A 23,599-nucleotide genomic window follows, 5' to 3' on the forward strand; every position below is an offset into this window, starting at 1 on the left:
GTCAGGAAACTCTAATTTGATATAACTTGATTTTTCTAATTTATGTGACCACAATCCATTCAAACATGCCCAGTGATCTGCTGACTAACACCCGCTGTTCAGAGTTTCACTTAATTCACAAGAGGGAGGCGACTCAGAGCTAAGGTTTCTTGAGGAATCTGTATTTTATATTGTTGTGCTGAAAAGTTGATGCACATTTTTCAAAGCCTGGCCACATCTAGGACTTAAAAGTCTGAGATAAAGACAAATGGAGATACCTGTACTCTGAAAATCCTGTTCTTGTAAGCTTAGGTCAGACTCCTTTTTCTGTTTAATCACTTCAATTGATTTTTATATTATAAAAAACATAAAATAAGTAATATCATCAAGCAAAGAAAAAGTGGTTAACATAATGCTACAAAATGTAGCATGAAAGAGATAAATAACCCTGCATCAAAGCACAGATGTAGATGGTAAAATCTATATTTATCACTTGCAAGAAGAGACACTATTTAATTCTCAATAATCAAATTGTAGTCCTTATAGAGAAACTGATCTAGTGGACTGAACAGCTAACTCCAGTGCACGGAGCATGGGTCTGCAACTCCTGCAATTCTAATCCCCACTCTACCAATGTCCCATTGGTTTGAGCCTGTGGTAAGTCATTTAACCGCTCTGTGCCTCAGTTTCCTCATGCTGGAAACAAGGGTAATACTAAGAGCTGGTTGGGAACTTTTGAACTACACTTTTTTTATGGAATCATATCAGTTCTGGGTTGAGGAAAGTTTTGTTAGGATGAAATTTGTGGTCAAAATCAGGGAGAGAAAGAGACTGTCTGAGAACTGTCAACAGCCTAGTGGTCAGGCAGATGCACAGTCGAGTCACTGGTCTAAATCAGACAGAGCAAAGACTTGAACTTCGATCTCTCACATGAGCACCCAGACCACGAGGCTATAAAGTCAGTCTTTTACACACACACTCTTCCCCATTCCTTCCCCCTATCTCCCTACCCCCCATTGGAGCTGTTCTGATTTGTATAAATAGTCATTGGGCCATGGGGGAGAGAGAGATTGACTCTTATAATCTGGTTGTAGGGGCACTTACCTGGGCTGTAGGAGACCCAAGTTCAAGTTCTTGCGCCAAATCAGGAAGAGCTACTGGTTTCATTAGGAAGGTTTCGCAGGCGAAGCATGGGACCCCTGGTCAACAACCGAGACTCACCCCAGAACAACCAATAGCCCAGTAGCTAGGGCAATCACCAGGGACGTGAGAGATTTGAAGCCGGTGATGTTATGAGGGTTAAAGTTTTTAACGTGCTTTGAAAATGAAAAAATCAGCAGTTATAGAATGTATTGAGGGAGAAACCAAGATTGTTTGTGTCTGGAAAATCCATTGTGCCACTGAAAACCAGGGTGCCTTTCACAATGAAAATAATTTTATTCCATTTCCTATGGGAATGTTTAGTAATTTTCCATGATTTGCATTTAAATCTTGAAGCATCAAAGATTTTATTAGTGCTACATTACTGTCGAACTTTATTAATTCTCACTAATGACTAGAAGACCCATTGTGGATTAGTTGGCAAATTAACAAGTAAGCAAGCAAATATGATTACAAGAAAACATCAAGGTTACTACATCACCAAATGTACTTTGTTAATTTATGTTTATACATTGTTTAGTTTTAACTAATTAGTTATAATAATCTCCAGTATGTTTATTAGCATATTTTGCAAAAATAACAGTCTTCTTTCTACAAAACCAAATAAGTACAGTGCTGTCCAACATTTAATCTTTATTGAGCACTAGAAAGTCACTTTACTAGGAGATTTGTGAAATTCATAGATTCATACGTTCAAAAAAAAAATCAGGTGTGTCTGACACTTTGGAAGTTTTCTCATTGCTTCTTCGGTCATTATGATTCTGTTAATAGACGTGCATAAGGCACTTTCTTACCCATAGATTACAGAGATAGTATACAAACATTAGGATATCCATGCGCACCATTTCTTTGTAAACATGGGAACTCAGTTGTTCTAATTTATTAATACCCTTATTATAGGGTAATTCAGTGAATTATTAAATGGAAAATATTAAGCCATGTTGAAATTCCAGGCATGTAGATACTGCCTGAAACCCAGAGCCACTCCCTCTTCGGCCAGCCTGTATATTAGTGCAGTAGAATTATTTCTTCCCAGGCCAATCCTCATTCAACACATTTCAGCCAGAGCAATCGCCCCAGCCATGAAAGAAGCGTTAGGTTTCCATTATAAACACGTCCTTCGTTCTAGTGTCAGACAGCAGAGCTGTGCTACCCCGTGAAAAGGACAAACTGGCACAGCACCTTCCTAAGTCATTCACATGCATATTTCAAATTACCTCTGCACATTCCCTTCTGAACAGACAACATTAGCTGAAGCCAACTCTGCAAAGGGTCTCATCTCTGCCATTCACAACATCCCATTACTGACCTTTCAGGATGAATATTAGTTTGCAATTAGCTCTTGTCATGTGACATTATTGTATTGTAATGAAATATTGTCATCAATATTCAACACACAAGGGCTTAACCCTATGATCTTGAACTCCAGCCTTCAGTTACACCACTGAACATGACACATCATGGCCAAGGACCTGCAGAGGACACCAAGTTACTCTCTTCTTGATGCACACATGACTCAGCCTGCAGTTTGGAACCTGCACTCCACACTTCTCATAGGGAAAATATCCAACAGACAACTTTTTGTGGACAGAAAACTACTTTTGCAGAAGAGTCACTCCCAGCCCCTTTCCCTATACAGTTATTACCACCAGACTGTTGTCTCCGACTAAAGAAACATTATAGCACCTGTCACGGAGTATTGGGGAACTCAGGGCCCTGCACCCCCGGCTTCCTGCGATTCACCATGACTCTCAGCCAGCCAGTAAAGCAGAAGGTTTATTTGGATGACAGGAATACAGTCCAAGACAGGTGTTGCAGGCACAGACAACAGGGCCCCCTTCAGTTAGGTCCAGCTTGGGGTCCCAGGGCATCCCAGCCCCCCGCTTTGGGAGGTCAGAGCCATCTCTGCCTCCCAGCCATCTCTCCAGCCCGCTTCCAACCCTCTGCCTTCAGCGACCCCTCCCACAGCCTTTGTTCAGTTTCCTGGGCCAAGGTGTCACCTGGCCTCCACCCCTTCCTGGGTTCTCATGTTACACGCTCAGGTATTCTCCTTCGGGCCGTCTCCCATCCCCCAATGCAGACTATCCTAGCCACACTCCCCTGTCAGCATTCACAGACCACAGTAAGAACAGTCCCAGTTCGTCACAGCACCCCATTACTGAATCACAAACAGCCGGCTCCCAAGCCCCTCTTTACAATTAGGATGCAATAAGGACTATTTGTGTTGTTAGACCATCAGAAAGCAGCACAGACAAGGGTCAACCCCTTCCTGAAACTTACATACCCAACATCTCTATGAGCGCCGACGACAGCGATTCATTTCCATAGCGATTCCTCAGCTCACACTATGTATCATTTTATTAAGAAACTCTAAGTGTCAGTTGTGCAATTCATTTTTATTAATTTCTAAGATGAAATTAGCAGCACCTGCAGCAGCAAACGAAGAATGGGGAATGTTCCGGTTCAGTGCTGGATCGATGTCATTAATTCTTTAATACCAAGAGGCCTGTTTGTATGAACTCAGCATTTAACTGCACCAATTAATTTCAATATTAAAAAAATTTCAAAATGAACTCAACAACTAATTTAAAAAGGTCCTTGAACAGCAGTTGCAACTTTCCTCCTCATGGGACATTATGCTTTCAAGTATAAATACACAGGAGCAGGATATTGTAATATTAATAAGAAAATTGCTATTTTCATGCATTGCCTTTAGCAAACTAAACAAACCCTTAAAGTCTTAAAAACATTTCTACAAACACATGCATATTTCTGATGTATTTAATGGTGCTGTATATATCCCGACTCTGCTTAATATGCTTTCTGACCACTCAACAGGCTGAGTTGACAAAGCATAAAGAGACGTCTTTTTGCATTAATTCTATAACTCAAGCTCCTAGGTCAGAAAACAGCTTTTCCAAATGCAATCGTTTTACCTATTGATCTGAAGCCAATGGGTGGAATGACACAAACTGTTTACACAGCCCCAAGAAAAAGGTGACAGCACCCAGAGACTGCAGATTGAGATGCCTGTCACTAGTGATAAAATATAGACCCCCAGCTAGGCTGGAGAGGTGTGTGTGACACTCTGCACCCCAGGGGAGCACCCTGTAACCCCCATATTCATCATTCATAATTGTGATATTGCAACTAAAGCATGCCATGTAAGGAACATGGAAAAGATTATGATCTGCTGAAACCCACTGTTCCATCTAAATATGTATCATTAATACATATGAAGTTATGAGATTTGTGTTGTTTGGTTGTCACTAAAATATGCTGTGGGTTTGGAAAGTGCCCAGGTACTAGCTCCCCCAAAGACAATAGCAAGGAAAGTAACCAACGCCCAATCGGGTGTCAACCAACCATCAACAGCCATTGTCCAGCAAGGGAGCTACAATGCAATGACTCACCTGCACAAGGTCACACCAGGGGAATTGTTCAATCCAGCCTGGAGACTCAGCAATACCCACCAGATGTGCTTGGACTTGTGTTCTCCAAGCACATGGACTGAGGGTATAAAACAGAATACAGTGGCCCCATGCTTGGCCTTTTCTCCTGCCCTCATCGATGCTGCAAGCAACAAGGACACTCAGAAGACTGAAGACTCCAACAGAGGAGACTGGCCCAGGTTTCAAAGGTGAAACATGTGTCCTATGAACTTCAATATCCAGTGGGGTGAGAAAAACTGCTTAATCTAGATGTTGCCCAGTCTAATAGGGTTGAGAGTTTAGACTGTGTGCTTATATTTTGGTAACCATTCTACTTTTTGCCCCTCACTTATAATCACTTAAAATCTATCCTTTGTAATCAGTAAACTTGTTTTACTGTTTATCTTTACCATGAATTGCTTAGTAAATTTACTCAGGTTTAGGCTGGTGTATATCCACTTTCCATTGATGAAGTGGTGAACCAATTAATAAACTTGCATTGCTTAAGAAAGGGTCTTGAGCAGTGCAAGACGGTATATTATTATTTTATTCCTGAGGTACAAGGCTGGTAGGGTTTGGCTGGTGCCTTTCTCTGTGTGATTCATGAGTGGCTCTTGGAACATTCATGCACTCTAGCTGGGTGTGGGGCTCCACATGCAGTTGTACTGAGTGGTAACAGCACCTGGAGGGGTTTGCTGCTTGTCACTAGCAAAGCATTGTGAGAGACAGCCCAGGCTGGAGAGTTAAGAGCACAGAGGTCCCACAGTCCCAGGCTGCACCCCAGGGATCCTATCACAGTGTGCACCTAAAGTTCCTTGAAAGCAAGAACCTGAACTATCAACCATTGTAGTAATACATTTGAGTCTGGTGGAACTGGGTGTATCACCTGTAAAAGCAATAACATATGAAATCTCTCACCTCTCAATCCTAACGCACACCCCATTTTGATAACTATTAATGAAGAACTTGTTTAATAATGTAAGAGGATGTTAAGGCAGCTTGAATGCTAGAGAAATGGGGGTGGGGAATGTCCTAAGTTTAACAGAAGTTGTTTTCTAACTTCCCAAAGAAAGCCACCCTTCTCTTTTCTTTAACTGCTCTTCTACCATCCTCCTTTGTCTAAATCTTCCCCTCAGCTGTGAGCTATTAAACATTCAGCAAGTTAATTTGTACTATTTGTTACGGTCAATAACCATTCTTGTATCTTACTATAATTTCTGCCCCTACTAATTACAAAGGAATATGATGCCAAACCAAGCAACAAATGATCAAAGATTCATCTTGTGCTGTGTCTGCTGTACCTCGCTCTGCATTTGCATTTCTTGGGGACATCCCCAATTGGAGATGGAAAAGGTACTCTCTGGCTTTACAGTACCCTCTTGTCTGCATTAAGCATTGTCCGACTGCTCTCCAGGCAGTTGTTAGCACATTGAACTGCAGAGGCCAGAAGTAGGAAAGCCTCACTTCCAGCTACTCTGGCCTCCTCCCAGGAAAAGCACTAGAGCTTCTTGTATTATTTTGGGGCAGGTCTTGCCTGAACTACAACATTGATAGTTCATTATTCCTCCAAAAATGTGTTCTCACACCAGTGATCCAACAGCCTAGTTGTGAACAGGTGTGAAAATGCACTGGGTTTCTCCCAACTACACAGCAAGAAAAACAGAACTTCAGATGCCTGCTGAGCTAACCCTCTTTTGACTAATAAACCCTTGCTCCATTCATTGTTAATGAGAAAGATGCTGTAATTTAGAAACTAAAAATGTGGTTTTAGATAACACCCCAGAACTTTATACACTCTCTGTAAGCACAAGTTCCTTTTCTTGTTTTCAGTCGCAAGTAGTGTAACTTCATGTCTCAACATAATAAAATGATCATCAGGATTCCACCACAGGAAAACATCTGCAGTCTTTAATTTATTGTCTCAGTTCCCAGCGGGTTGCAGAAGTTAAACATTTATGGCAGTTAGAAGAATACATGACATTTACTGCTTAATAAACTGCAAACATGCCTGTTAATTTGGCTTATTGGGATCTCCTTGCCGCCAGACACTTAACCCCAACAAGAAACATGCCAAAATACAAACAAACTTAGAGTCTGCATTTTAAACAGGAAAAGTGAAAAGGAATTTTTTTTTTTTTTTTTTAGTTTCTGGCTAACAGATTAGTGACAGTAGGGAGCATTGTCAAGATAAATAGCCTACAACCTTCACTCAACAAAGCCTTTTAAATGCATTTATCTGAAAGGATACAATTAAATGTTAAATCATCAGGTTAAAACTTTTACCTGTCAAGATTGCAGGTGGTCTGTTTTTAATCAATCTGATTTCATTCAATAAAACACTCATTAAGTCAATTAATGAGACTTCAGTGTCACAAGCTATCAAGCATGACTTGGAGTTTTCACTTTGTGCCCAATGAATTGATTAGCAAGTCAAGTCATCAGTGAAAATAAATCAATGTACATTTTCACAAGCTGCAATATTAGCAATGTTACCTTGTTTTAGGGGAAGTCGTTAGCCATTCTTCATGCTTTTCAAATGTTATTAAATAAGCTGCAATTTCCTGAAAAAGAAAAATGTGCAAAAAAGAATTAACTTGCATAGTAGTTTTGGAGACTTGAAAGTTTCACAGAACAGAACTTCTCTAAATCTGCTCCACCCTGAAGTAGGATACTTTCGATCCCGCCTTTGCTGCTAAATCCTGGACTTTAAATCCAGTTTGACACGTCTTCTGTGTACCACTTGGCATGCTATAATGATGAAAGCCTTTGGCTGGAAAGGGCAAGTCTATAGTGAGGACCAAAATATTTCAGTCCTTAAACAGAAAACATGAGAAATGGCTTCCTACCCCAAATACCATTCATTTAACAACAGAAGCAGGCAACAGGTCTTCACTTAGTCACAGTCACAACCTTCTCTGTTAGGAAGGCCTCTGCCAGAGACAGAGCCATCTTTTAAGTCTTTCATCCAGGCAGGAGAAGTTATATTTTGCCAGCTTGGATTCTAAGACCCAAGCCCCCAAAGCCAAACTGTGTAAAGATTAAAAGGAAAAAGGAGAAATACATTAACCTTTCCCTACACAGAGAAAGCTCTGATAACTTCATCTACTGTGCAGCTCCTCTGAGCTAAGTCAGAAAGCTAAGGGCACGATGGTGAAAACATGGGCACCCGAAGGTAAATTAAATATTTATACACACAACATCACTGCAGATAGAATTATGGATTTATTAATAATTTCCATGAAAAGCCAGTGGGTGACATCACCATAAGTCATTGCTCCCACTTGCAGGCATGATACGGCCCATTACTTCCAGATGAGAACTGATTTGCTCACAGGAAATTGGCAGAGTCTGTAAGTTAAATTAAGATGGTGCTGGTATATGTGTTTCATAAACTTCAAATTACTACAAAACACCAAATCAACTTCCTTAAGCCTGATAAAAAGCTGCTGAATAGGAATGATGATCAGTTTTCAATTAGAAGACGCAAAGCACCGCACCAGAGTTGGAGTTATGCACACGTGCATTGTATGGAGAGGAAGACACTAGACTGAGCTCACAGCATCTCCACATAGCCCTGGATTAGTCACTCCCCACCTTCAGATGTGACGTACCAGACCATTCCTCTCCTGGTTTGTCAGAACATAGGAATTGCCGTATTGGATCAGACCAGGGTCCATCAATGCAGCGGAAGGTGTAAGAAACCCCCTAGTGGACAATTATGCAATATCCTGCCTGTAGAAGACGTTTCTTCATAACCTTGTCTGTTAGTAGATGGTTTACGTCTTGGAAATAGGTTTTATCTTAGTACGCCTGATACAATTTTGGATCATCTCATTGTCTTATAAGTATTTAATCCTTTTTAGAATCTTGCTTAACTCTTGAATTCTATATCCTGTGACAGAGTTCAACAGGTTGATTATGCGATGTGTAAAATCTCCTTTTATTATTTTTAAATCTGTTGCTCACAAAATGCAGGCTGTTCTTGCCATTGGTCAGGTGACTGAGCAGGGAAGATATTAAGATGATTGAGGAGGGGAAGAAGTGTTTCTGGGCAGCCCTTTAGAGGGAGCAGGTTCACAGCCTCAGCTCAGAGGATGCTACAGACTAAAGCAAGGAATGAAGCATTCTGTGAGGGAATATGCTGGGCAACACTTCATCCTTCATTATTTACAACTGTAGCGTACTGGCAGTAGCAATACTAGAGTGAACATTAGAACTGCTGCGTGTGTAGACTCATTACGGGGACCTGCATGTGGCCAGACAACCCTCCAGAAAGAGCCTGTCATGCTCTAACCCAGTACAAAAGCCTCTCCTCAGCAAGTATTACTCCAGCAGAAGAGACTGCAGAAGTCCCGTTCATTTGGCTTTCACCCAGACAGAGCACGTCCCACCCTAAGCACACCACACCAGGATGCACATTCCAGTGCCTGCCCATCACTGCCACCCTCAACAGATAGTATAACTCCTCATATATCAGTGTCATTAAACCATCCAGAGAACAATCCAGCCACTGTGGAACAATTCCATCCTAAAGAGGCAAGCACTCTACTAGATTTGTACAAATCTCTCTAATCGGTGATTGCTCCTGAGCTAAAAGTAGAAGATGGCAGAACTCCCATTTCCCACATACTGGCTGTAGCACTCTGCCTCTGGGCATATGTCAAAATTATGTCTGAATATCTAAGACCGTCTAGACTCCTACAGACAGACAAGATGGGTGAGGTAATATCTTTTATTGGACCAACTTCTGTTGGTGAAAGAGACAGTCTTTCAAGCTACCCAGAGCTCTTCTTCAGGCCTGGGAAAGGTACTCAGGGTATCACAGCAAAATACAAGGTGGAACAGATTGTTTAGCATAAGTAGTTAACACATATTTCAAGAGACCATTCAAGGTCTGTTGGGAACCAGCACATCCCACATTACCGTTGTAAAAATTTCCAAGAACTTGAGAGAGAAAAACACAAACTGCTCCAACGCAGGAGGTTCTGCATGAAAGCAGCTTTGCTTTGGCATTTCTTCCCCAGTGTCTCATGTCTATAGCCTCTACCCCACACTATTTGTATTAGAACTGTTTAATAATTATAATTTGCATAGAATTGTGTGCAATGTTATTCCCAATGCGTAGAATAGAAACAGGACCATTGTTGGCTACACTCATGATTTTACAGCAAGTCTTGCAATATTTTGGTGTGTTTCTTAAAGCCCCAGCTCTTGGAATCATGTGAATGAGAGAGAATCTTAGCATTCATTTAAAATAGAAGAAGAATATTCTAGCCCACATGCTTGGGTTTGAAATGCTGCAGGACACAAAAAAAGAGAGAAACTATGTCTGGCAGGGAGGCTGGGTGTGAGGGAGGATCCAACCTCTCTCAGCTGTGAGCTCCTGCCCAACCACCAGCAGGTGCGGAGACTACCAAACATGGAGCCCCGTCTGGGTTGGGACTGTAATGGGGGTTTATAGAGCAGCAATGACTCAGATTAGCAGAGGGCTAGTGAGGTGGCTAGTGAAAGGGCTAGTGAGGTGACTGAGCAGGGAAGATGTTAAGATGATTTACACATTTCAAGGCACATTTCAAACAGGAAAGGGAAAAGGGCATGGTGTTGGAATGGGGCTAATGGGGTTCGCTCTGATGAATGTGCTCTCCCTCGGCACAGCTTTATAGGCCAGATATAACTCCTAAGGGTCAATCTTCCGATTGGGGTGGTGCAGAAGGGTTACATGACTCACCCCGGACAGACCAAAGCTTAGAATCCAGGAGATACTTGCGTCCTGGACTCAGGCCACGTCTCTCTCTCACAACCCTCAGAATATATTTCTTATTCACACAAATTAAACCTGTTTCCCCAAACAGATTTGCAGTGCAGGATACTGCACATCCCAATGCATGAACAGCTTCAGGAATAAGTCTGAGTAGCTGCTGGACTGAGGGTCAGGAGAACTGCGTTCTGCTCCCAGCTCCAAAACTGACTTGCTGTGTCACTTTGGGCAAGTCGTCTTTCTTCATCTGTGAATTGGGAGTAACACCACCACATGCCTGTTTCTGAAGAACAATTTGAGATATGTGGACCAAAAGCACTATCTGTATGAGGTATTGTTATATGGGATCCCAGTCAGAGCCTCTCATTCTACAGCAGCCACTGGTTGCTTAAAGCGGGCGTCCATTTCAGCTTGGTGAGATGGAAGCATGGGCACTGGCAACAGGGCAAGGAAGTCCAGCTGTCATTTTTAGCATGTCACTTGTGCTATCAATAGTCAAAGAGAAAAACAGCAGCACCCAGACAAGAGCTGTCCCTAATATTGACATTGCAGGGCACACTCCCCTCAAAGTAACCCACAGGATTCTCTGATTGTTAGCACTGGCCTCCTTCCCAAGTAACAAACCCAGCTCAAACATACTTCATAGTGTCTGGGAAACCGATAGGGCTGGTGTGTAAAGTGAGCTAGAATGAACAAGGCAAAATAACATGAAGGCAAAGACACTTTATCTTTGCATCATTTAATCTCCACGGCTTGGATTCAAATCCCAACCAGCCACAAGAACATTTTTATTTTAGCTTTTTGTTATAAATTATGTCAATGCCTCCCTGCTTGCTGATTGATAGGCTGCGCTGCATGAGAAACTGTTTAATTCAGCACAGAGCTGTATCCTGGGTATAACTACCGTACCGGTAAAGGCTCAAACCACTCAATTCAGGTCAGGCTGCAGAAAAAGCTGCAGATGTCTTTTCAGAGATATTCTAATGATCACTGCTGTTCCTGCCAGCCCAATACAGGATGTGCTTCAACAAGTTTAGAGGGATATTTTTTACTCCTGTTTCTTTAAATTATATTGGCAGCATTAAGAAAGGGACTGATGATGATTCACACAGAATGAAGACGTGACCAGCACATGCAGGTTCATAAATCCCCACTCTGCCTGGAGCCGAGTGAGGAGAAATCTAACCAAACCACAAGAGCGAAGGTCAGGCTGTGTTACCTGCCATAAATCCAGCCGGCCACTAGGTGTCAAGCTGGCTCTACCACAAACACACCCAGGAGAACATTTCCTTGTGGGTAAATAAGGGGAGTCTTAAAGATAGTTGCTCTGAAGTAACAAGAACTCTCTCACGACTCCCTGCCTTTCCCAGCTAGGCCTGGCGGTGCCTGGCTGCTCCTGAGCCCCAAGTGACCTGTCTTCGCTTTCCATCTCCCTTCCTCGAGCTCCTGGGTCTTCTGTTCACTGCACGGGTGCAGCATCACCTGCTGCACAGCCATCAGCCCGGTCAGGTCGCTGATCACTCCCTTAGGGGTGAGACAACTGCAAATAGGAACTGGCTGCCTGAGTCACCAACCCCAGCCTGGACGGAGAGCTTCGCATTTAGGGGCTGCCTAGACATTCTCTGGCCTCACATCAGGGCGTAACTCTGTACAGCGTTCAGAGATACAGGACACTACTTGAAACATGCTGGAGTCTGGAGTCTCCTCCTGGCTGTGACCCAGCCACGCTACTACCACCGTGTCTGCCTCCCACAGCCACATTCTGCTCTGCCTGCCGCATGGAGAATCCACAGCTCGTGCAGCCATTCTGGACCCCAAACACATGCGGTCTTCAAAACCCACACACTTCCTGGCTCAGCTTCCCACGGTGTCTTTGGTCTCACATAAGCACCTCATGGGGGCCACAGATTAAAAACACTTACAGAAGGCACGACTGGTACGCTGTTAACAGCAGCCTCTACAGTGATCCTTTTGATTCCCATCGTCTGGAGCTGCTTTCAATGGAAAAAAAAGAGGGCGGCTGCCACTTACTAATTACAACAGTTCAATATGACAGAAGCGGCATCAAAAATTAGTATTTAAAAAGGGCCTTTGCATAGGAACAAATGTGACAGCGAAGACAATTTTTCATGGATATACACAGCGCAAGTATTACAGCTTTTCACGGGCTGGATGCAAGCACCGGGTTCTCTCAAATGGTGCCTCTAGGTCTCACCATGCCTGCGCTAGTCCGATGACCGTCTCAGCTGCACGATGACAGAATTGCACATGAAAATGTATGAAATAACCTCAACTATTTACAGAACAGTGAGACGCAAGGCTCGACTGTGACAAGTAAAAAGCTGGAAATCCCATTAAGGATTTGTCTTAAAGTCGCACAAACCGGGAAGGTCATAAGCACAACTCCCATGGAAAAGGAGAGGATTCACAGTATAGTATTTGCATAATTAGGTTGTCCAAAAATACCACACAAAAATAAAATATTCCCCCCTGGAATCCAGCTTTGGCAACATGAAGTGTTAGCAAGTGTGCGACCAGTAATGTTCTCTCATTAATGACCCATATTCAGGGCAACATGTTGACCTACGCACCCAGCCAATCCAGCTGCTCCTATTTTTCTTGGCAAACTATTCAGCACTAGACAATGTGAAAATGAAATGTTGTTTAAGCAAAGTTTGACCCCAAATCCATTAGAGTCAGTGTAAGGCAGGGGCAGCCATATTCTCCAACTTTGCTTTAGCGCAAAGCCACTGTGAAAATCTGCTGTAGCCAACTCTGCCTACAGTTCACAATGATACAGCTTCCAATGCCGTCTTGTGCCCAGTGCTTAATTTGTAATGACAGAAGTGCCGGGGCTGAAGCAAATTTTTTTACTTTCATAACTGATGCGGCAGGCCCAGAGGGGCCGGGGCTCTGAACCGCCGGGCCCAGAGGAGCCGGGCAGCCCTGGCACAAATAAAACACTGCTTGTGCCAACACAACCACTCTAGTATGCTCTTGTGCAGGTACTTTTCTGCCTCACAGGGAAGTTGGAAGAATAAACTATTTATTACATTAAGTACTTAGCTGTGGTAGTGATGACCAGCATTGGGAACCTTATACGTAAATGTGGAGCTCATTATGTAAGTTTCACACCAAAAGTGAGCTGTTCAGTCCGTCCAATGTTCCCTAGAGAGCCTGCAATCCAACATAGCGTGGGGTAACGTCCCTCTGGCACCCCATCCACAAGGATGCACTCAGAAGTGTTTACTGCTGCAGCTCTATGTCAATTGATAATCTCTCTCTAAAAACAAACAACTAAGTCTCCGTCAGCTCTAGGTGTTTCTTCTCAGGGAGATTTGGATAGCAGTAGCTAGACAGAAAAGGTCAGTAAAGCCGGATTGAATGTTGTATTGCCTCAAATTAGACTCAAACATTTGTAGTTTATTCTCCAGTGCTTTTGTAATAAAAGTGTCTACGGTCTATACAATCCAGAATATTATGTACACACAAAAATAGGTCTTTCGACCATGAGATGATAAAAAAAAGAGGTCTTTATGAGAGTTCTATATAAGGATTTTATCTGTATGGTACCAAAGCTAAGGGGGGAAAAAAAACAATGCTCTCCAACCAGCTGGCCCAAGCATCTGCTAGAGCCACAAAACGCAATTATATTACTCCCAAACGAGACGTAAAAATATCTTGTTTCCAATACTCTTGGTTTTAAGACTCATACTTAATGTCCTTTGAGTATTTCAGTGGTGCCAGATCTCTCTGTGTTAGGTACTTTATTAGAGTTGTGTGAATGTCATATTAATGACTTCTAACTAACATGTTTACACTACAAATAAATTCTCCCAGAATCCATTGCATGACTCATTTTACAAACAATTATTGGCCTGCATTTTTAAAACAATTACTATTGCAGTAGATTTGAGCAATGCCATTCATACATGAATAAGGGAAGAAGGCTGTGCTGAGGTCCTGAATATGCCCCCTCGTTATTTCTGATCGGATGCCATTTAAAATGCAGTGTCAAAATAATGTCGTGCAACCCCCCCAGAATCTAATTCCTGGAACAGCTACACTGGACACAGTCTTGGAGTAAGCAACAAATGCTGCACTTTTACCAACCAATCAAATCAGATGAATAAGTGAAACAAGCACAAGTTCTAAAACTCTGACAATGTGCAACTAAACGAAGATGGAAGTTAGGTCTACACTGCAATTAGACACCCATGTAGGGTGACCAGATGTCCCGATTTTGGGGACTCTCTCTTATATAGGCTCCTATTATCCCTCCCCTACTCCCGTCCCGATTTTTCACACTTGCTGTCTGGTCACCCTACACCTGTGGCTGGTGTGGGCAAGCTGACTTGTGTTTACAGGACTCAGGCTAAGGGGTGGGGAGGGGAGAGTTGAAAAAAATCAGTGCAAAAATTAACTTCACAGTTTTCTGGATAAATAAAAATCATGGGCTAGGACGATAGAAAAAAAAGCAATAAATGGAGAAAGTAAGTAAAAGCAGCTTAATGCTGTGGTTTATTTCATGACCTGTATGTTCACATGCCTGTGTCTCTTCCACTACATTGCCTTGCTTCAAGAGTCTCTCATTTACACTTAGACTAATTTATTATTAACATAAGCACATCTACCTAACAGAAGGTGTTGAATTTTCCTAACACTCAGTATATTCATGTACTTGAGTGGTCTAAAATTTGCCTGGGGGAAAAAAAAAAAACAGTAAAAACTGAATAATAGTTTTTGTAAAACCTAGTATCAGAGGGGTAGCCGTGTTAGTCTGAATCTGTAAAAAGAACGATGAAGATGTGAGGTTCTTACCCACGAAAGCTTATGCTCCCAATACTTCTGTTAGTCTTAAAGGTGCCACAGGACCCACTGTTACTTTGTAAAACCCAGGAAATTTTAGGTAAAAATTAGTAAAAACTGAAAACAAGAGGGTTTAAAGCAGGTTATAGTGCGCACCCAATCCTACGCTCGGATGGAAAGCAAGCCCTAGAATGGAACGGAGCGACCAGCACTGGAGGAGGAAGGCAGAGCTTCTGGAATCTGGTTTCATTGTCTGTTCTAGTACAGAACCCTAAAGCAGCTATTGGCAGATGGTTTGTACATGCAGGCATTTAAGGAAACAAATGCCTTCATATAGAGATGGATCAAGCTGGTTTGAACTCTAGATCCCTCCAAAGGAGGTGTGCTCAGTGGATCACAGATAGGTTTAGGATTTTGCCTAGGGCAAGTTGCCCAGAGGTGATGCTGCCATAAAGCAGTCCTTGTAGGTATGAGGACATCAGAGGTTAGAGGCGGGAGCCCTTGTGGCAAACCAGTGTCAACAAACTCAGCTTGGGGAGGTGGAATGGAGGAGCTAATGGGTCTGAAGTCCTACCCTGAGCTACCCATCAGCCTACCTGAATATTGCATATTTAATATCTTCCCTCTCCTCACAACTGATACCTGCGAAAACAACTACGGGTCTAAAATTTTAACATTAAAAAGGTAAAAACCACTGTACCACCACCTCTACACTGGTGTCCTGGGCTTGCTCAGTGCATCTCAGCAGACCCAATGCTGAATGGATTTTAAAATGTACATTATTCTTATCCTTGCATAAAAATACCTGCCTACCCAGGCAAACAGCAATTTTTAAACAGATTAAAAATGGGCACGTACATTTAGCATGCAGAAGGTGTACTGAGGACTGTGCTGGAACCGCAAGCTATCACTTGGAGTGTGTGGAGGGTTTCCTGGTCGCTTGCAGGCTATGACGCTTCGTAACGAAGTGTCGGGGAATGGGAACAGTAAGCTGGGAGAGGGAATAGCCTTTATTGGACAGAGAAAAGGTTTTGAGCCACACAGAGCTCTTCTTCAGGAACTGAGACCTGCGTGGCTCGAAAACTTGTCTCTCTCCCTCCAACAGAAGTTGGTCCCATAAAAGATATTACCCCACCCACCTTGTGTCTCTAATACCCTGGGACCGACACTACATACAACGATGGGAGTGGAAGCAGTATGTCCCACCCAAACAAGATTTCACACAACACAGTTTTTTCAGTTCGGGTGTGGTTTGCTCTTCACCATGTTAGAAGTGGGAGATGCAAATTGGTTTTATAAACAAGAGGCTTGCTTCCCCCTTACTATGGAGAAGTCAGGCATCTCTTCATAATCTAGAATCCATTACATGGTTTTCTTGCAGACTGAAGTCCACAGGTATGCAATGAATTTCTGAAAGCCGCTCATGGGGATGGATCCTGCCATCAGACAAGCGTGCTGCAGAACTGTGGCCAAACAAGTGTGTCTTTTCAGCATGGTCACTCAGACCCCCTTGGAGCATTTTTCCCCACTGTGAGAATATGAAAGACAAAAGCTCAATTAAGGCTCAGAGGGATAGATCTTTAGACAATTCTAAAAGTATAATTCAATTCTTATAAGAGGATAAAGGAAGGATTCACATCAACTAGGATAGGAGTTCTCTGGGGCTTTCTGCTTAACAACATATTAGAGGCTGATTTCCCTCATCCAGAGGAAATACCTTTGGAGAACAAGGAAAATCTATCTCACAAAACTGGACAAATTAAAGTCTCTACAATGGAGAGACAATCAAGTCTCCATGCTGCACTTCATGCACTAACTAAAGCCTCCACAGTTACAAAGACTTATGCATTAGGAGGATGTAAACTGCAAAAAAAGGGGTAACAAAACAGGACTTGCGCAAAGCATAGAAAAGGCACCTGTCCCAGAACGCTCATCTTTATAACCAAGAGGAGTAGATCAGAATGTAGCCACTTCATAAAGCCCACTTGAAACTGCAAGGAAAAAAGCAGCAACATAAAGCTATTTTGAAACTGGATTCTGTACTTTCATCATGGAAGCATCAGCTAAGATAGGTTGTTAGTTGGCTGGCTGGTTTGGAAACAGACTACTGGAAAAACAAGACCAAGGGCCAAAGTGGCTCCCATCAATGTGGTTCTCTCAAAAATACCACTAGGCTCCTCAAAGCAATCACTTCATCCCCAATGCAGCCCAATTTTCTAGGCAATCTATGGCCTGACTTTTCGCTAATTTGAATGGAGCATCGATTTACAGTGCCAGGACAAACCTCAGTCCGGAGGCGAAGAGATTAATGAGGACTACCCAAATGGTCTCTCTTACACACACACACACACACACACAGGTGTGTGTGAACTAATCCCCCAGAGTGCATTAAAATAACATAATTACTGCACAAACAGAAAATGTTTCACAACTTAAAAAAAACCCACAACAGCAGAGCAGACAGTGCCCATGCCCTTGCCACAGCTGAGGGGTGCCACATGACTCCTGACCCTGTGTTGGCGGTGCACAGGATGGAAGTGTTTTACTATCCAAAAACATACCTATCAAGGAGTTACTAAGTCATATCAAATGCCATGGTCTAGTCCAATATAAATTCCATAACTTCTCCCACCTAATCTAACTGAATCTATTTCACTTTCTCCACATGCATCCACAGCCTGATACCTAAAATCTTCACACAGCCAGATATCACTTCATCACAGCGCATTTCAGCAATGATATCGTTCATAATTTTATGATGTGGCAAGGGTATCTTCAGCAATATTATGTATGCATGTCACAAAGGAAAGATCAACACACACAGGATTACCATTAAACCTAACTCGTGTACTAGTTTGTAAATGTATCAGAGGGGTAGCCGTGTTAGTCTGGATCTGTAAAAAGCAACAGAGAGTCCTGTGGCACCTTTAGGACTAACAGATGTATTGGAGCTTAAGCTTTCGTGGGTGAATGCCCACTTCGTCGGATGCAATTTGTAAATGTTTCCTATTGTATTTACAAAGAGCATTTTCAGTTATTTAATGCAGCTAACATAACAACCACAAACGAAATTCAAATATGAAATAGAAAATCAAAGTAACATTTCGTTTAAGGAGAGTCTCTCAACCAAAGAGCCCAGGAGTCGTTCTATGCAAACGACTCTACATTATGTAGAAGAGAAACAAGCAAAGATTCATATTACAGTTTGACACCTACGTGCCAACTTCTGTCACTACATCAGTAACAAGAAGCTGGGAAAGCTCTTGTCTACAACCTAACAAATTGTAGAACTCGAAGAAATCAGTGATTCAGTGATGTTCAGCAGTACTTGGAGTGAACGCTTACAGCACAAAGCCAACCAAAAAGAGGAGTGCCCTGACGAACTGCATTGTTGGAATCAGTGAAACATGCAGAGTCAGCGCAACTGGCACAGCGGCAGAAAACTTGAGGCTAAACTCTAATGTAGATACACCAAACACTCTTTCTATTACATCCCATGGTATTTGTGGTGGGGAGCAAAACAACAAAGCACAAATATATTTAAGAATAAACATCCCCCTACCAATGCACATGCAAGTCATCTCATGCATAAGCCATACAGCACCAGTGCCCACACTGCATCATATGCCAGCAGAGGAGAAAAACATCTGGCCCATGTGAGTAGTGACCCTTAGTCTGCTGTTAATTGGCTTACATGAAAGGAGATGGTGGGTCTGAACCCAGTTCCCAGTAATACACATATCTACATAACAAAAACCCACCAGCACAACTGCCACTATCTGGCCTCCTGCAGCTGGCATTCAGCAGACTGATCAGGGACTCTGAACTCCCTTGTCACTCCTTGGAGACATCCTAGGGGCATATTGACAGATGTGGTGTGTATCGCTGCTGCCCATGCAGTGGATCTGTGTTCTGTGAATAAAGACAGGCCTCCAGTTACCAGGACTGTTATTAAACACATCCCCTGTTTTACTGTGCATTGAGTGACAAGTAAAACAAACTCAGGTGTGATTTAACTAAAGAACTCTAGCTGCACAAGCAGCCGGCAGATGTGTTAGAATCATTTGCTGGCACTAAAAGAGACTCCAAACAGTCTACAATGAAAAGAGATCTCACAGCCCAGAAACTCAGCCACTAGCAAAGAAACACATTTTTTAAAAAGCCCTCTCTCAACTTTACATCATCACCCCACCTCCAATAAGACTAATAAAAACAGAGAGAAAATTTGAACATTAATACATCCAAGATACAAACAAACAGAAGCCATTGATCAAAAGCTCATATCTCCTCTCCCAGCTGACAGCTCACTGGCTCCTTCATACCCCAGAATGGAATCCCATTATCTACAAAAGAAACTAAATTCCAAAAGCAGATACCCAAACAAAAGGAATGTCAAAGGAAGTCCCATAAGATAAAGGCTCCACCCTCCAAGCCTTTGCAAACAGACCAATCCCACCAATTAGAAATATTGTTAAACAAAGAGCCTGAGGAGTCAATGTTTTAGATGCGATTACACAAAACACTGCAGGCAAAACACAGACATGCCAGGCCAGGGGCTCCTTGGTAGCGTCTCAGGCTGCAGCAGCTGCTTAAAGGAAAATGTTTGAGCCATTTTGGGATCCTTATTCGCTGACCGTGCAACTCAGCTATGGGCAGAGAATCTGCACAAGGCCTGTGCATCGCTTAAACTAGAGTCTGAAAGCCTTGTGCAGGGCCCTGCTCACAAGCCCCTAAAAACCTAGCAGCCCCCCAGAAACAGACAGACAATTTGAAGGCACACAATTAGCACTGGGGTAAAGTATTAACTGAACTTCTCTTGCAGCCAGACCGAACCACTTTTTTCTAAAGCAGGTAGATACCTCAGCCTTCAGGGCAAGGCAGACTGCCAATATTCCAGACAAGGTGGGTGGGAAAACATTTCCCACGATCACTCCCAAAATGCTGCTATTCCCTGTGCCTGGCAGGGGAGCTGGACCCAGTTCCACACATCCCCAGCCCACAGTCAGCTATCCAAATCCTCCAGCCAGTCATTATAAAAAGGGACCTACAAAGATATTTAACTTCTTTTTCCTTCCTTCCAACAGCAGCCAGTCAATAAAAGATACGAGTGTGAAAGTATGTTAGTATGGCACTGGGAGATCCATGCCTGCTCCTTGAAACAGTCAATCAAAGAAATCTTGCTGAGTAGCTTTTGATGCAATATATATTATATCAAACACATATAAAGGGATTTTGCTCTTCAAAGGTTACTATAAAGAGAATCAATGTTATGAGAGAGAAATTTATGTTCTTTTTGTCACATTGGAAAGAAACATACACCAAAGAGGGGAAAAAACTAACTGCTTAAAGTGATTAATAGCCACAAAAGACTCCAGAGGCTTAGCTGTTTCCATTCTAAACCCCCCTTTTACAGGGGGCTTTAACTCACATTCAGCCAGAAGCCGGCACTGTTGCAGGTCAACTCCACTACAATTTCTTTACATTATTTATTAAAATCAGTGCTGTTTTTATCATTCAGAAATTGAAAAAAAAATCCTAAATTCTGGATAGTTTAGTAAAGCCATTTCTGATCAGGGTTAGCTTTTGCATATGGTCAGTCTTTAAAATGGACTAATCATTTCTGGCAGCTTGGAAAGAAACATTATTTTGGAGGCAAAACAATAGCTGGGTTTGCAGGCTAGCTGCAGAACATACATAGTGTCTGGCCTCACAGCTTTCAGTTCATCCACTGGAGATGCTTAGCTTTACATTAAAAAAAAAAAAAAAATCTTTGTAGGCATCCAGGCTAGATCATATGCTTGCTGGAGCACACTCTTACTACACAAAACTCCATTGTTTCAGTAGGAGTTTGAACAGAAAGAAATGTCCATTGTATCATGGGCAACATCTTCAGATGATACATGCCATTTGCAGGTAGGCTTCAGAGAACTGTAGGTAGGATATTTACTCTGCTAAATGCAATAGATTTCAATTGGATTTTGTTTTGGAACTGTGATGCTGATCTCAAAAGGGGCCCTGGAGCATTACAATATTCATGCAAGTACCTAATACAGTCTGCAAATCAGAACGGTTAGTTGACACTGTACCAGATCTAATGGAGCTACAAGCAGGGAGTCATCAGCAGAAAGCTGGTGGTGGGTTTCACCCTAAATGTTTAACACCAAATAAATCAATAAAAATTAAAAAAAGTCATAATTATGCAGAGGGCCTGACTGAAACCAACAAAATCACCCAGAACAGCAAAGGCTTTTGCCTCAGGCCAGCCAGCACAGGACTGTTCCTTACAAAGCTTCCTAGCCTTCTCCTGAATGATTTTACTTTTTGTTTTCTGACCACAGAACTGTCTGTCTGCAAGAGGTGAATTATAAATGAACCCAATCATATTTACTAGTGCTTTCTCTGGCACAGTTTTAAGTGTCCCAAGTAATAAGATGACCACTTCTTAGCACATATGACCATTAGGAGATTTTTCCTATTATTTAACTTAAAAATTTACATTTTCTTAATTCCTTAGCAATTACTCCTAGCTAAACCTTTTGACAATCCTATTTACACAGTGGCAGCTTTAACAATGAATTTCCTAGCTTTCCTTATGGCTTTTAGTCAGGTGTTAATTTTTATCATAGTTGGTGTTTTTGTATTTTGATTCTGATGTAAAACAAACAAATGGATATTAACCTTCCGTACCAAGCGCTGCACGATGGGTCTTTAGCCAAGGGTATAATGGCAAAGTTGTAAACAACACAAGTATAAAGGAGAGCAGATTTCCTAGCGGAATAATTGATCCAATCAGACTGAACATAAATAATGCTTGAAAAGCATCACTGGCTGCAGATACCATGTTCAGCTCTTTGAGCTAAAGAAATGTGCTGGCAGACCCTGCTTGGAGATGGTGGTAACAGACCCACTGGACATGGAATTTTTCTGCATTCTGATTATTGGATTAGATGCTCTTGTAATTTATGACACAAGGCAACTCAGTGTTTCCACCTCCCTCCTTTTCTTGCTTCTTTATAATCTGTTCCTATTACATTGACATCTTCTCAATGGTTTTCTTATATATAATCTTTTGTCCTTCTCTTTTCCATCTTCCACCAAGTGGTGTCCAGTCAAGAGCTTGTCTAGGACTATCTCTTTTTTAATCTGTACATGTCCAGTCACTTCAGCCATCTCCCTCAATCATTGTCTCTACAGCCTGTTGGTCAGTCTTTTGAAACACATCGGCAATATTTACTTTAGTGGACACCAAGTATTCTCCGCAAGCATCTCTCATGGAAGGCATTAAGTATCCTGTCATGGGCTTCTAGCATTGGCCAGGTTTCAGAAGCATATAACTATGTGGGCATCACAATAACGTGGTTCACTTTATCGTGGTTCTTGTGCGAATCTTGGCATTTTTCAAAATATTTGACAGTCTCGAAAAAGCTCCACCTGTCTTTTTAATTCTTGCTTTCATCTCCTTAGGAAGTTGGGCATCAGCACTGGTTGTGCTTCCCAGATATACAGACTTGTTAACTATGCTTCATCATCAATCGCATCTGCATCCTCACTGCAGATCTTTCTTTCAGCGATCATGACTTATTTTCTTTTGGCTGATTTTTAATCCTACTTCGTGGTTACTTTGGCAACCTCACATTTGACGTCTGTGGTCCCAGAAAAGATGCCTGTGAAGTCCTTGGTGTAATGAGGCACTGCTGTGGACACAGTAGCCTCTCACCCTTCAGCAAGAAAATGCTTAGAGATGATTATACAGCAAGGGTGAACTCACAACGCTTCCAGAAACAGACTGGCTCTCCTAGGTGCAGGAATCAGCTACACAGAATGGGAACAGTAAAGCACATCCCTCCTCACCACACACAGAAACTCTCCCACAAGGCTTTGACCAAGACCAGGGGAAATCTGTGAGCAAATGCTCAAATACTAGGGGATGAGGACAAGGGGAGGCAAGGAAGATGATGGAGGCGTTTCCTCTCCCAAATAGATCTGCCCCAGACTGGCTCAGCCTTCCCAACCTGTGCCCCCGAAGATGCAAGGTCGGAGTGCACAACACCATAGAGGTCACTCTGCCACCTACTTTGTGTCCTCTCCCATGCAGTGGCAGGGGGCAACACAACCTGACCAGTACCTTCTCTTACCTGCCAGCTTTGTCTGTCTTCCTCTCCTCCTGGGGCATTTAGGAATCTAGAAGCGTTTCTCAGACCCCCGCAGTTCTATTCAGGGCCAGAGATGGAACCTGTTTCTAATTCTAGAGCCTTTTGGGTTCTTGACTATCTAATTCCTGACTTTGAGGCCTTCCCTTCCCCAATGGCACCTGAGTGTAGCAGGCCTGAGAGCTGGGGGTGATACAAGGAAAGCAAGATTCTCCTCCTGTACGGTGCAGAGAGGTCTGGGACAGATAAGACTAGTGTCAGGAGTTAATAAGCTTAATAATCAGTTCCCAAGGGAGTCTTTGCAGGTAGAT

The 23,599-nt window shown here is 42.6% G+C and overlaps 1 protein-coding gene across 26 annotated transcripts in view; it reads right to left on the minus strand.

The window, feature by feature from the left end:
- Positions 1–23,599, minus strand: part of CAMTA1 (calmodulin binding transcription activator 1) — a 913,810-nt gene that overhangs the window by 663,592 nt on the left and 226,619 nt on the right. For 24 of the 26 annotated variants that reach the window (XR_010594216.1, XR_010594211.1, XR_010594214.1 and 21 more), the window contains exon 3: positions 7,065–7,132. The exons of the other annotated variants lie outside the window; for them this stretch is intronic. Coding sequence is in view for 19 of the 24 variants with exons in the window: in XM_065574895.1 (XP_065430967.1) it covers positions 7,065–7,132 (68 nt within the window). In the remaining 5 variants the exon portion in view is untranslated. The remainder of the gene's footprint in view (positions 1–7,064; positions 7,133–23,599) is intronic. 26 annotated transcript variants of the gene reach the window in all.

The sequence above is a fragment of the Chrysemys picta genome, chromosome 21 (genome assembly GCF_011386835.1).
Source record: "Chrysemys picta bellii isolate R12L10 chromosome 21, ASM1138683v2, whole genome shotgun sequence".
NCBI classification, from domain to species: Eukaryota; Metazoa; Chordata; order Testudines; family Emydidae; genus Chrysemys; species Chrysemys picta.